This window comes from Bombus vosnesenskii, unplaced genomic scaffold (assembly GCF_011952255.1).
Source record: "Bombus vosnesenskii isolate JDL3184/JDL3185 unplaced genomic scaffold, Bvos_JDL3184-5_v1.1 scf7180000013266, whole genome shotgun sequence".
Lineage (NCBI taxonomy): Eukaryota > Metazoa > Arthropoda > Insecta > Hymenoptera > Apidae > Bombus > Bombus vosnesenskii.
Window position 1 is genome coordinate 3,528,169 of NW_022882926.1, and position 12,111 is coordinate 3,540,279.

Here is a 12,111-nt window from a genome sequence, read left to right on the forward strand (position 1 = left end):
CGCCATCGAATAAACGTACATTTTCCTATCTCTCGTCGCATAATTTTACAGAACTTTCCACGGCCGTTCTAGATCGCTTTCAAAACGTTCCTATCGTATTACACGGCCATGACGAGAATTAATTACTCTGGCAGGCAACGGGGGAAGCGTGACTTCCGGTTTCGACACGGATCGAGACAAGTAGGCTGCACCGAGACAGCAATTAACCATCCTCGCACGTAATCCAGGAATTCGTAGTTCTTGGGTCTGTTGATTAAAGGTCTGTCCGACCAAGTGACATAACCACGAGGATAGAACATCAAAGCGAAAACACGGCGTGGCAAATATTTTTACTGGTCGATGGGTGGTAAACGTTGCCTCCGTTGGCGTTCCAGTAATCGCTCGAAATAGATCTAATTGCTCCAGATTCTCGCTGACTACGTGTGCTGGCCTGAGTTACACAATAAACCGCGTGTGGAATCCACGTAACGAATCGTTCGGACAAATTATTAGCTTGCGGTATCGGAAAAATCCACAGTTTCGATACAAAAGTATTCTCGCAGGGAGAGAGAACGTTGCTAGATCTGTTCGAGGAATTTATTGAGATTTAATAAACACGTCGGCGACCGTTTACAAAGATCTCGTTGGTTGTGTGGTCTGTTTGAACCTCGTGCCTCTTATGCGCGAAGATTGCGCGACAATATAGGTAAACGAAGTAAACTATCTCCACGACGCTGAGGAAGCTGCATCCAAGGAACAAGCTAAAGATTCCACCGACTGATGCTGAAACGTAAAATAGCTTTTAAAGAGACTTATCTTAATGACGAAATGACAAGAATGTTTAAGCTCGGTACCTAAGAGATAAGTTTCGTCGGCGGCTGATAGAGTTAGCAGCATCTGGAAAGTTTGCGAATACATGTAAACTTTGATCGCAGTACCTTTGTCCGTCGTATTCCTGAAAGTAAATGTGCTCGAAATAAAAAGAAATGTCTAAATAAAAATTTAGAGAATAAATCAATAAATGCGAATTTAACTCACGGCAAGCTGGCTTTCGTCAGAGATATCAAATTAGGGGAATTATCGTAGTTCATGTTCTCGCACGGTGTTCTACAAGAGCAGGTGAAATTCTCGTTCTGTATGTCCTTCACGATACCTATCAATTTCGTATTCCTCTGGATGCAAGGCAAATGTTCTATCTCGCAACGCTAAAAATCGATCGAATTGTAATTTTGATGTTCGCGTTAAATATCTTTTTACGATAACAGAATGTGTTTACTGAGATGTTGTAGAACTCAGCTATGTTGTCGTAGATGAATGGTAAGCATCCGCATAGCTGTATCATGGCCTTGACTCTACAATTAGCGTAACAATTCGAGTAGCGATAAACAGAAAAATATTCCAAAGTGTTTTGATCCTCCGCTATGCATACGGGGACTAACTGTTTCTCTTTATTACGATGTTGAAGTCCTGCTGGCTTTTGAATGAGTTCCGGTTTTATGGCGATCTGCAATTCAACGATAATGCATTCTAGTAATCTCTACCTGTTTTATATCGAATAAATTACCTCCAACTTATGGTTCACTTGCAAGGTGTACATATTAGTATTAAGACCAGGATAATCCATTCTGTGATGTATCAATACCTGGTAAGAAAAAAAGGGGCGTGAGTAAATTAATATTTTTTAAAATTCGACTTAATCGATCGTTCCGCGAAGTCGTTTTTCCGTACCACCATGCCATTACTATTCACGACTCTCGTGGAACTACGCATGTCGTCTTGGGTGATCATGAACATTTCTTTATTGAACACGAGCTTTAAGCCGCTCCACAGTCCAAAATCAGCGGAACTCAAAGGCTTCGGTTTTGGTTGTCCCCTTTAAATTATCCAGAAGGAAATGATCTTGGTTACATTAATTAAACGAAAGAAATCATTCTAGTTATAATAATAAAATTTCTCGGATTTCTAGGATATTATCGAGATACTTGCTTCTGGGATCCTACGTAATTCTCAAGAAGATAGTTAAAGGAGCAACATAGTCCGTAAGAACTATACGAATGTTTAATGGATTTAGTGCAATCTATGCGTTCCGTACTCCACCAACACAATTCGAACATGTCCTCGCAATTGATTAGAGTTTTCACGAATCTCGCCACGCTCCACTTATTGGCATCCAAAAATTCTTTTAATTTATCCATTTGTTTAAACTCTTTATTCATGTACGGATGAGTTATAAGATGTCCGTAGCTGTATTCAATTTGAAATTATTTCATCTATATTTCTTGATGTTTCTTGATAATTTTACTTGATATATATACGCACTTCAACATCTCTAACGCGAGTTCTCTGCTCACGTTCTCGGGTAAGATGGAGTTCTCCAAAATGGCCAGACGTTTCTTCAGAGGAATTGGTATAGATGGACAAATGGTTACAGCAGGAAATGGCGCGCGGAATATCGGGGCATCGAAGGTTTGTATGTACGTGTTGGTCGGATTCTCGTTGTAACGACGCAAAAATTGCATTAACATCAAGCTCAAACCTGAAACGAGACGCGCGTTTAGTCGCGTGTACCTTTTTAGATGATGTACCTCGAAGGAATGACAAGTACAGACGAAACAAGTTAATATGGTAAAGGCCCACAGGATCTTCCCAAGAACTCCGACTTCTATATTCGTTTTACCGAAATATTGCAAACCATGTACAGAAGTGCTCTCCAGATAATCTGTTAAAACTTCTCGTGGTGTTGGATTTTTTCCCTCTTTCTTCGTTGATTCGGTTACATCCTTCGTGAGATCCGATTTGACGTTCACATTAATTTTAGCAATTGATTGTCTCAGAATCGTGTCATTATGCTTCGTATCGAGATATAAGAAGTTCTGATTTTGGTTGTTGAATATTTTCGACATGGTTATCGTGGCACTTTTACGGTTTAACAAGCTTTCTGAGTATGTTCCTAGTTGATTGTTGCTTTAGTAACGTTCACGAAGCGATACTGATTCTTGAAATGCAGAATAATGCGTTTTATCATAGCACGACAGGATCGCGTGTCTGGTGTTCATGTAAATTATTCACTAACTATTTGAAAATTTAATAGAACATGTACGGTGTGGATGCTTACCGATCTTATCGCGATTAATGACATACTGAAATATCGAATTTGTACTCTGTTCAAGGTTCGAATAGCGATACCTATTATCTTCAGGAATAACCAGTTGAAATTTAAAAAATTCATGATTTAATTCTCTTCCGATGTGTAGCGTACAGCCGCACGATACATCGTTACAATACTTTACATATAACAACTTACAAAATTATGACCATTTCTGTCATCACTTTTTATCACTTCTTTGTGTGAGAAGGAACATATATTCTCAAGCAATTTCACTTCATGAGATGAAAATTGATTTGAGATTACAGTTTCTCCTTCGTGTTACATCGTTCTTCTCTTTCCATTCTTTTTTTTTTATTTACAACGTAAAACAACGAAGAAAAATGCCTAGCCTACGCAGCGAGTACGAATAAATAAACGAGGTGCACAACCAAATAATACAAAAGAGGGCTGCTATATGTACAAAATAAAAAGATACTCCCTTACGCTTGAACGTAAGAGAAACTTTATACACGTCACAATGCTGTTAACTCGACGATCCTAATCACGACACGGAAGCTCTTCGAATGAATTTGCGTCAATGAATGCCTGGCATGGTTCGAATGTTCGAACGATTGTCCATGACGTTTCTTTTAGAAATCTTGAAACAGAGCCAGTTGTTCCGGTGGCAAGGGAGGCTGGGAACGCCAATCGGTTTCAGGATAATCGTCGAAACAGCTTGGGTCACCTGGCGCTTTTACTCGTGGTCTTATTGGTGGTGTCAGGGCTCTCTGCGGCACCTATTTATACAAAAAAAGTGTAATATAAAATCTGTAAAATCTTACTTTGATAGAGAAAGTAATATCGTTTAGAAAACTAAGATCATTTGGAAAAAAATATTTCTCTACTTTAATGGAAAACTAACATTATTCAGAGAACGATTCTTACATTAGTATTATTTATTAGTACTAGAAGCTAGTATTATTTAGTAAACTATCCTTGCTTTAATACAAAAATTAATATTACTGAGAAAATTATTCATACTTCAGTAAGAAACTAATACTATTTAAAAAACTATTCTTACTCTAATGAAAAAAAAGAAGTAATTTCACATTGACACTATCGATTTACTTGTGAAATTCATTAATTAATTACCAATGGCCATTCGACTAATTTAAACCAGCGATGCCTCTTCACGTCATCAGCCCCCTGTCTCATGTTCCCTAGTCTCTTCGTTCGATCTGCGATCAGAAGCTTCTTGATCAGATCCTTGGCGATTGGATCCATATGTTTTGGCCATTCTATTCTTCCACTTAATATCTTCTCATAGATGCCAAAGGGATTGTCATCGAAAAATGGCGGAAAGCCCGCTAACATTTCGTAGATGAGAACACCGAGGGCCCACCAGTCTACAGCTTTATTGTGTCCTTTGCTCTGAATTATTTCCGGCGCCAAATACTCGGGAGTGCCGCACAAAGTCCACGTCCTACAACCGATAATTTAAAATAATTGTTCTTCGAGATACGAAACGTTGTCCTATCGCGAGCAATTATCGATAAATTTGCCGTATGATTACATGTAGCAACGTTGAAATTGCTAATGTGTAGATAAGAATAAAAAAGACCTCCCGGAGCAAAGATACGATTTAAAAACTTGTAATTTAATAGTTAAATACGTATGAAATCCATACATTCCTACATGAACGATTCTAGCTTGAACAAGACAGCTGCACATATTATTATTGAACAAATGTTTGTGTACAGACGGCACATAGTAACTAAGAATAATTAATAACTTTCCACTTAGATTCCATCTGAATTTGCAAAAACATCTGTAATGTAATTATTATTAATCGGGTAAAAAAAAAATAAATAGACGATCGTTATATTACGATCGTTTATTATTGTATTAACCATTATTACGACCACTAATATATTAGAAATAATATCCTCTTACCTATCCGTGAGTTTCTTAGAGAAACCGAAGTCCGTAATTTTCAGGTGGCCCTGGCTGTCCAAGAGAAGGTTCTCAGGCTTTAGGTCCCTGTAAACGATATGTTTGGTGTGCAAGTATTCCAAGGCACAGACGATTTCTGCTGCATAGAAGCAGCTGGTGGGTCCGGAAAATCGGCCAGCTGCTCTCAAATAAGAGAAAAGCTCGCCACCGGCTACGAATTCTAACAGCATGTATACTCTCGCCTCGTCCCTTCCGCTCCAGAGCCTGAAACCATGCTGATGTTAAAGCGGTAATGGTACAAGAGTAGAAATTTCCATAGTTGAGAAGCATGTAATGCAAAAATGTAATTTCGAATCTAATACAAGAGAACGAGCTATTTTCTCTGTATCTTTTACAATACATGTACAATCGTTCACGAAAGATTAATATTTAAGTATCACTCTCGTCGTTCTTAATTACGCTTTCTTTTTCAGAAACTCCTTCGTTCGACTTTCTTGATCGTACGAAGGCACTTCCTCGCGTTGGAAGCGACAGTTTTCGATCGTAACCAACGGAACAATGTTACAGCTTGTCAGCGATCGAACGAGAGAAAGGAGAAAGCAAATCCGACTTACATGTTCACGATAAAGGGATGCTTGACCTCTTTCAATACGGTGATTTCGTTTCGTACGTGTTCCACTTGTTTCAATCTGATCACGTCTACCATTGAGAGGATTTTCAACGCTAAGGGAGTTCCTTGGTGCCTGCATAGCACCACTCTGCCAAAAGTGCCTGTACCTAAGAATAAAGACTCATTAGAATCATTTAATTCGTCAATCAATGTTTCGCATTACATTTTGTTACACCTCCTACCTGTAACAAATCAATTATTTGTTAATGATCAAGATTGCATATGATTTTCAAGGCTAAGGGTGTGCCTGAAGATAAACATTCATCAGAAACTCCTGTCTTATTGTAATCAATAACCTGTCACGATCTATCCTATTGTAATTTATAATAAATGATCTTCGTTGAATTCTGTTACACCTTTTGCGCATAACAAATCAATTGCTCTTTAATGATCGAGATTATCGATCGCTTACGTTCAGAAATGTGCATCTGGCAGTATGTGTCAATTATTCAAACGTTCCTTGTTCAAGGTAATGGCGCAAATAAAAAGAAGGTATCATTCGTGTTATCGATCATTCGAGGCAATGGGCAATTATCAACGCTCTCTCTAGTCGCATAATCCGTCGTCCGCGGTCTGTTTAATGCACTTTCCCACGAATGCTGGTGACTAAAGTTGGTCTGCTCAACGTACCGCGACCAATTAACAGAACAGCGATGGCTGCCGGGCCGAAATTAACCGGTAAATTGCATTTGCACGAGGTGTTCTCATCACGGACGGGCGTTTTGCGTATTTTAGAGTGGCATTATTATAAATGCGGTAAAATTGGCAGACGGTGCGAATAAAGGGCGAAACCGTGTTGTATACACTGTGAAACGATCGCGGTGACTGCCAGTGACAGCTGAAAACAAGTGTCAATGATAGAAAGACGAACAGTTTCCAGCGAAACGACGCTTTAAATATCGTGAAATTTGCGTAATCGATCGTCTCTGAATCTTTTCTCGTGACATAAAAAATAAACGAGGAAAAATAGCTTGTTTTATCGACTTGGCCCAAGACTCTGCTACGACTTAATCGTCCACCTTCGATCCGATATGATTTTCAAATTACTTTGTTGATTCTGACGCGTCGAAAGTGTATACGACAGATACATCGATCCTGTGCGAATAAAGAGGAAGTCTTCGAGCGAGAATAGATTCGATCGGAGAAGGTTAATGTTTTAGGTAATATCGTTCATTCATCACGCTGGCTGTGGCTACATCGCTCGAATTACGCGCGCCAGACGCTTCCCCTCGACACGTCGTTTTTTTCCCGTATGGACACTCGAGAGAGGATTTTGGTGTGCGTCCAAAACTTGTTCTACGTCTCGAAAGCAGCAGCCTGCACATCTGTCGTGATCGATCACCGCTTACAAGCGTGTAGCCATTGCTTTACCTGTATAATTCAACAATGACCGAAGTAAATGGGACGATATGGGATCGATCGCTTATCGTTCTTCTACGTGCCCGATCATGTAATATTCTACTATCCTGGTTATCCAGATCCGATGGTTCGCTGATTAGAACCCGGACGTCCTGTTTGCTATTATATTTCACACGTAAATTGGAACACCCTGAAAATACGTTTAAAAGAAACTGGTCTATGGATGCTTCATGCTGTTTCATCGTGCAACGTAATGTCTCCAGTTCTCGTTTCTATTAGCCAACGTCGGTCATTCGAAGAATGGTTACACAAGAGACGAAAGAGTGAAAAATCAGCTACGAAACACCTGCACCTTGCCGTGTAACTCGAACTTAACGAGCAGTTAAATATACACTCGGTAGCCTCTCACTCTCCAGTGGCCCACTTCCTTGCTTCGAGGGTAGTTCGCCTCGTCTCTGATGTTTTCTCGCGGAGAATCAACAGCACGTAACGAGTAACATTTGCGTTTTCAATTGATCTTAACAAATCTGTATCTTGTTTAAAGGATTCTTAAGCAATTATCAATTAATCCGATAGTACATAGTATTAATTCGATCTGCTAGTCGTATAGAGATAAAGTTACGAGTTCAACGAATCTCTATATAAGTGGTTGAACGGTATTCTATTCGAGTATCGATATAGAGACGAATAGAAAGTTTTGCAATGAACAGTAGGAGTTGCCAGTGAAAGGCGTCAGGATGAATAGCGTCGCGCTCACCTATGGTTTTGATGATTTCCAGATCGTCGATGTCGTATCGCGGCGAATCCTCCTGCGATCCCTCTTCGTCGGACGTCGTGTCCCCCGACATGCTTTATGAGCTACTGTTGTCGACGGTGTTCGGTGAAAGTTGCTGATTTATTTCCCTCTGCGCCCGATGGACACGTGGAAAGAAAGGAAGCGAGGTTCAACGATCCACTCGCGATATTATTAGATCGCGTGGCGACCGGTCGACCTCATATCTGCTTTTCGCAATTCTTTGTGACGGCTTCCAGTGTTCTTCGCCAAATTAACGAACACGAAGTCCGAACACAGATGACACACAAAGCCGAGGAAGCGAGAATTTAATTTTCACGCGTGACAGGTGTGTAAATCGGATCACGAGCCGGGACAAACGCGAAAAAATGGAACGTTTTCTTTTTAATTTCACAGAGAAAGGAAACACTAAAGGATGCACTGGTATATTTGTCACGCGTGCTGGCTGTCAACGACCCTCTTTTCTACAGTTCCTCGCTCGGAGCGGTGAAAATGTGTGCGTTGATTTCACAAGTGTCATTTATGGCGAGCATGTACCGCGAGCCGTGTTGATAGAAAGAAAGAAAGGGAAAAAGAGAACAGTGGTCCTGCACTTTCCTGGTTTCCTCTTCGTTAATGTATGCTGCCCGTTTTTACGTGGCCGCTTGACGTTTGTTGATTTAAACAGAGTGCACGTGTTGCGTGTGCCGTCACGATCGCAGCTCTGCCGCTTTAGAAGCGGTCATCCTTGATACTCTGTTGAAACACGGAAGGGAAATGCGATATCTATTCAGCGACGTCCTTGTACGTGTATTATCGACCGTTTTTGCACACTGTCTTCCTTTCCGATTCAATCATAACAGGTGACATTCGATAACGTACTATACCTTTTTCGAAAGAAGAAAGGAAAGAGAAAATAAACAATTAACGCTCGGCTAACACGTGCGCGAAAAAACGCGCATAGATTCACAGTAACAGATTCTCAGGCACCTTACTCGTAAACTGTGGATCGCGATCGATCGGCAAGCCACTGTATCTCGTAACGATCTAACTTGCTCCAAACAGATCCTGTATCGAAGTGTGCGCGAGGATCCTAGCTTGTCTTCTGTCACATGATCTCTGGTGCGGTTCGAATGCCAAGCAGAACTAAACTGGTCACCGAGGGGTCTCAAAAGGCTGTCTATCCTTCTCTTGCCCCCTCCCTCCTGCCCCTTCACCCCTCCATCCCTTTTCATCGCGTTTCTCTCCCACCTCTCGTGCCGCCACCGGGAGAACTCTCACTGAGAGCACATCTCTCGTGGCCCCAGGTCTTTCTCCTTTATTTTTCTTCTTTTTCTGTAGTAACGAGAGAGCAGAGTGATTTATAGGCAGCGATCGCGGAAGATTCGCGGCCGGCCGCGAAGATAAAAGGCGGCATTTAAAAATACGGGTTGTAGCCGCGGAACGAAATCGTCATCGTGGACCCGTTACGCGGTTGCGTCAACGCGCTGCGGATTATAAAAGAGACTCGAAACCAGTCTCCTCTTTCTCCGAGAGCTCGGTAGATTTGTTGAAAACGAGATTTCCGACGAGAGTAATAGACAAACGAGTTCATGGATTTTCTTAAATGGACCTTGTGAATCATCCGATGAGAGTAGGACGAGAGAGTTGTCTCAGAATTTTTATATAGGAACCCTGTCATTTTTCTTGCGTGAAATATATCTTTATTTCAAGGGGGATGAGACAGAGCGTAGGACACACGATCGTTTCTTGCCAAGCGGACATTACGGAAATAGTGATGATTCTCGGAATGATCGCGGATATTGAGAAGCGTTCTTCGAGGCGAGTGTATTGCGATCGAACGATCGAAAACGATACAGAGGAACGGGTTGTAAACGCCTGATGGCTTCGTGTTGCGAGGAGACGCCAAGTGGTCGCGGGCGATCACAAATCCGACGAAATTCGGCTTATTTTTGAATCTGGCCATCGTCCAGACACATTTCGCCTGTGAATGTTGAACGGCCTGACGATGAAAGACCTCTCTATCAGCTGTCGCGATTCGTCACCGATTTCAGTAAATCTTTGCACATTAGTCGCGTTACATCTTTGAAACTGATCATCGATTCGAGTCGCGACTTTGCTGAAGACCCGCGTTTCTTTCGGTAGGCGGGCCTCGAAATTGGAGCGATTCGCGTTAGCCTTGACGGAGGACGAGTATAATCCCACGGATACGATACGAATTTGTAGTTCTTGTTACGAATAACGTGCAATATCCTATAAATAAAGATGATGCTGGTACTTTAATATTTACGTTTCTAATAATAACACGGCGACGCGTTATCGGCAAACCAGTACGATTTACAGTAGATATCATGAAACGCAAAAGTTCGATCGATTATGTAATAATTCTTGACCGTGTCATGACGATCAATTTGTCTGACCGTTCGATCAAAACCCGTCACATTTATATTAATGGTTGTAATTATTCACTAAACTTATTGTCGTATCCATAGGATGACATGTTACTGTTGTTTTTACTGTTGTGCTGACTGTCACTAATAACTAAAATGAAAATAATGGTTTCCGGGAATCTTATATTACAGACTCATTCGTTGCCAACGAACTCCAATTAGATTCTTCTCTATGCTTCCGTCAGTATCGTTGTTTTCTTTATAAGAACTTCAAACATTCGGCCTGTCGTTTGCCTTAAAAACCATCGACGCAATTCAGATTCAATTAAACGATCCCTGAAGAAACGCGATTAGAGCATGAGTTATATAATCACGCGTCGTTCCTTACAAGACCTCGCGCTTTCTTTCTCTTTTTGCAGGCAAACGACTACTGTGTTTTATTCAGACACGATAATAGAACGTTTTTCCTACTGTAATTCCCGGCACATAGCAGAGAATCGGCAATAAAGTCGATGATGTATTTCCAACGCGCGTCTGATCTCGGCCGCGCGTCAATATTTATCTTCTTTATTGCTGATAGTTAAAAAGCGAATGTTGGCTTTTGAGAGGATTCGGAAATAATACATATCGTTCGAGCTCGGGGATAAATAAAATCAAAATTATTCAAGTATTTTTCGGTTGGAAAGACGAGACGCGTTGGCGAGACGGCGATATGATTCTTTCGATTATTTTTATATTTGAAGCGTTAACGGAGCATCTGGATCAACGACGGCAGCGCGCCTTTTCCACGAGTAATTTCCTACCGTCCAAGCATCGACACTGACACGGAAGCGCGGACAATTCGTTTCTTCGGACCGCAGAAATATCGCTTGCTTCTCAAGGACGAGGAAGTTGCAAATCCAAATGACGTTCGTGCTCGCCCACGACTTCTGGATCCGAATCAATGCCAGTATTTCTTCGTTTAGAGAACGAGGTGACACGTGCTCGATTGGGAACATCGACTGGACAAACGATATTTCCTATTCGAAGAACGAGTATCTTATTCCTCTTACTTTATAGATGTTTTACGATGCTTCGATACATCGAAACGATCATGGTGAAAGGCCACGAAGTAAATGACACGTTAACCTCGTACGTGATAAAATGTTGCTAGTACCGAGCACGGATCTTACGCGTTAATGTTGCTCGGACAAAAGAGGGACTCATCTGTCGTCCACCTTTCCCCATTGTTATGGGACCGACGGTGTTACTCACCTGACCATAAAGATAAGTTTCATGAATCATAAAGTTAACCATCCTCCGATGGTGTAGCATGGGCGTACAGGCGTGTGTGGGTTGCACACGTACTCGGAAGCGGATGGGTACGTTCGTGAATAGCTAATTCGAATTATCAATGTCCAATACCCTATTTTATCTAATACTAATAACATAGCGTAACGCGGTAGGTATGTACAGGTAACCACGTATCTGCGGTGCCTAAAAAGAAGTCGTTTGTGGTGACATCACGAGCGAGTTACTAACATCCTCCACGATACCTATATCATCTAACTCTAACAAGTATCACACGCGATATACGGAGTGTATGTACATAGGCATTTATATGTGCGTGTCAAGTTAGCGGTTCCCATGGAACACGAAGGTGGTACGCGATATTTTCAAGCATCCGTGCGGTCCCACGGCGACTTCCGGTACTGCGGTGCGTTCGCTGGTTTCCGGTACGACGACATTTTTCCCCGAAGCATGTGGGTAATGGCAGCGTGGTCGAGTGTGCCTGTAAAAGTAATTATTCCCCATTATCATCACATTATCATCTGTTACGATTTTCTTTCGTTATAATCTGCGGTTTAGGGAGAGAAAAAAAGAGATGGTAGAAACAGTTACTCATTCTCTTATACTCACG

At 41.5% G+C, this 12,111-nt stretch overlaps 2 protein-coding genes across 5 annotated transcripts; both read right to left on the bottom strand.

Annotated features, from left to right (window-relative positions):
* Positions 1-558: 558 nt before the first annotated feature.
* Positions 559-3,202, bottom strand: LOC117243523 (sodium channel protein Nach-like). 2 transcript variants are annotated; one of them, XM_033511088.1, is made up of 9 exons: positions 3,095-3,202; positions 2,299-2,974; positions 1,966-2,223; positions 1,708-1,852; positions 1,544-1,621; positions 1,256-1,483; positions 1,018-1,184; positions 834-934; positions 559-762 (listed from the first exon to the last, which is right to left on the bottom strand). In XM_033511088.1, the coding sequence occupies exons 2-9, from the start codon at positions 2,880-2,882 to the stop codon at positions 587-589; spliced, it is 1,737 nt and encodes a 578-aa protein (XP_033366979.1). In that variant the 5' UTR covers positions 2,883-2,974; positions 3,095-3,202; the 3' UTR covers positions 559-586. The 2 variants fall into 2 exon arrangements, with proteins under 2 accessions (XP_033366979.1, XP_033366980.1); XM_033511089.1 differs by lacking the exon at positions 3,095-3,202 and having other exon boundaries at positions 2,299-2,515; positions 2,585-3,075.
* Positions 3,195-8,987, bottom strand: LOC117243524 (cAMP-dependent protein kinase catalytic subunit PRKX). Of its 3 annotated transcripts, none has more exons than XM_033511090.1 (5): positions 7,807-8,987; positions 5,635-5,797; positions 5,021-5,284; positions 4,220-4,550; positions 3,195-3,864 (listed from the first exon to the last, which is right to left on the bottom strand). In XM_033511090.1, the coding sequence occupies exons 1-5, from the start codon at positions 7,895-7,897 to the stop codon at positions 3,718-3,720; spliced, it is 996 nt and encodes a 331-aa protein (XP_033366981.1). In that variant the 5' UTR covers positions 7,898-8,987; the 3' UTR covers positions 3,195-3,717. The 3 variants fall into 3 exon arrangements, with proteins under 3 accessions (XP_033366981.1, XP_033366982.1, XP_033366984.1); XM_033511091.1 differs by lacking the exon at positions 7,807-8,987 and adding an exon at positions 6,858-6,879; XM_033511093.1 differs by lacking the exon at positions 7,807-8,987 and adding an exon at positions 5,866-6,007.
* Positions 8,988-12,111: the final 3,124 nt, after the last annotated feature.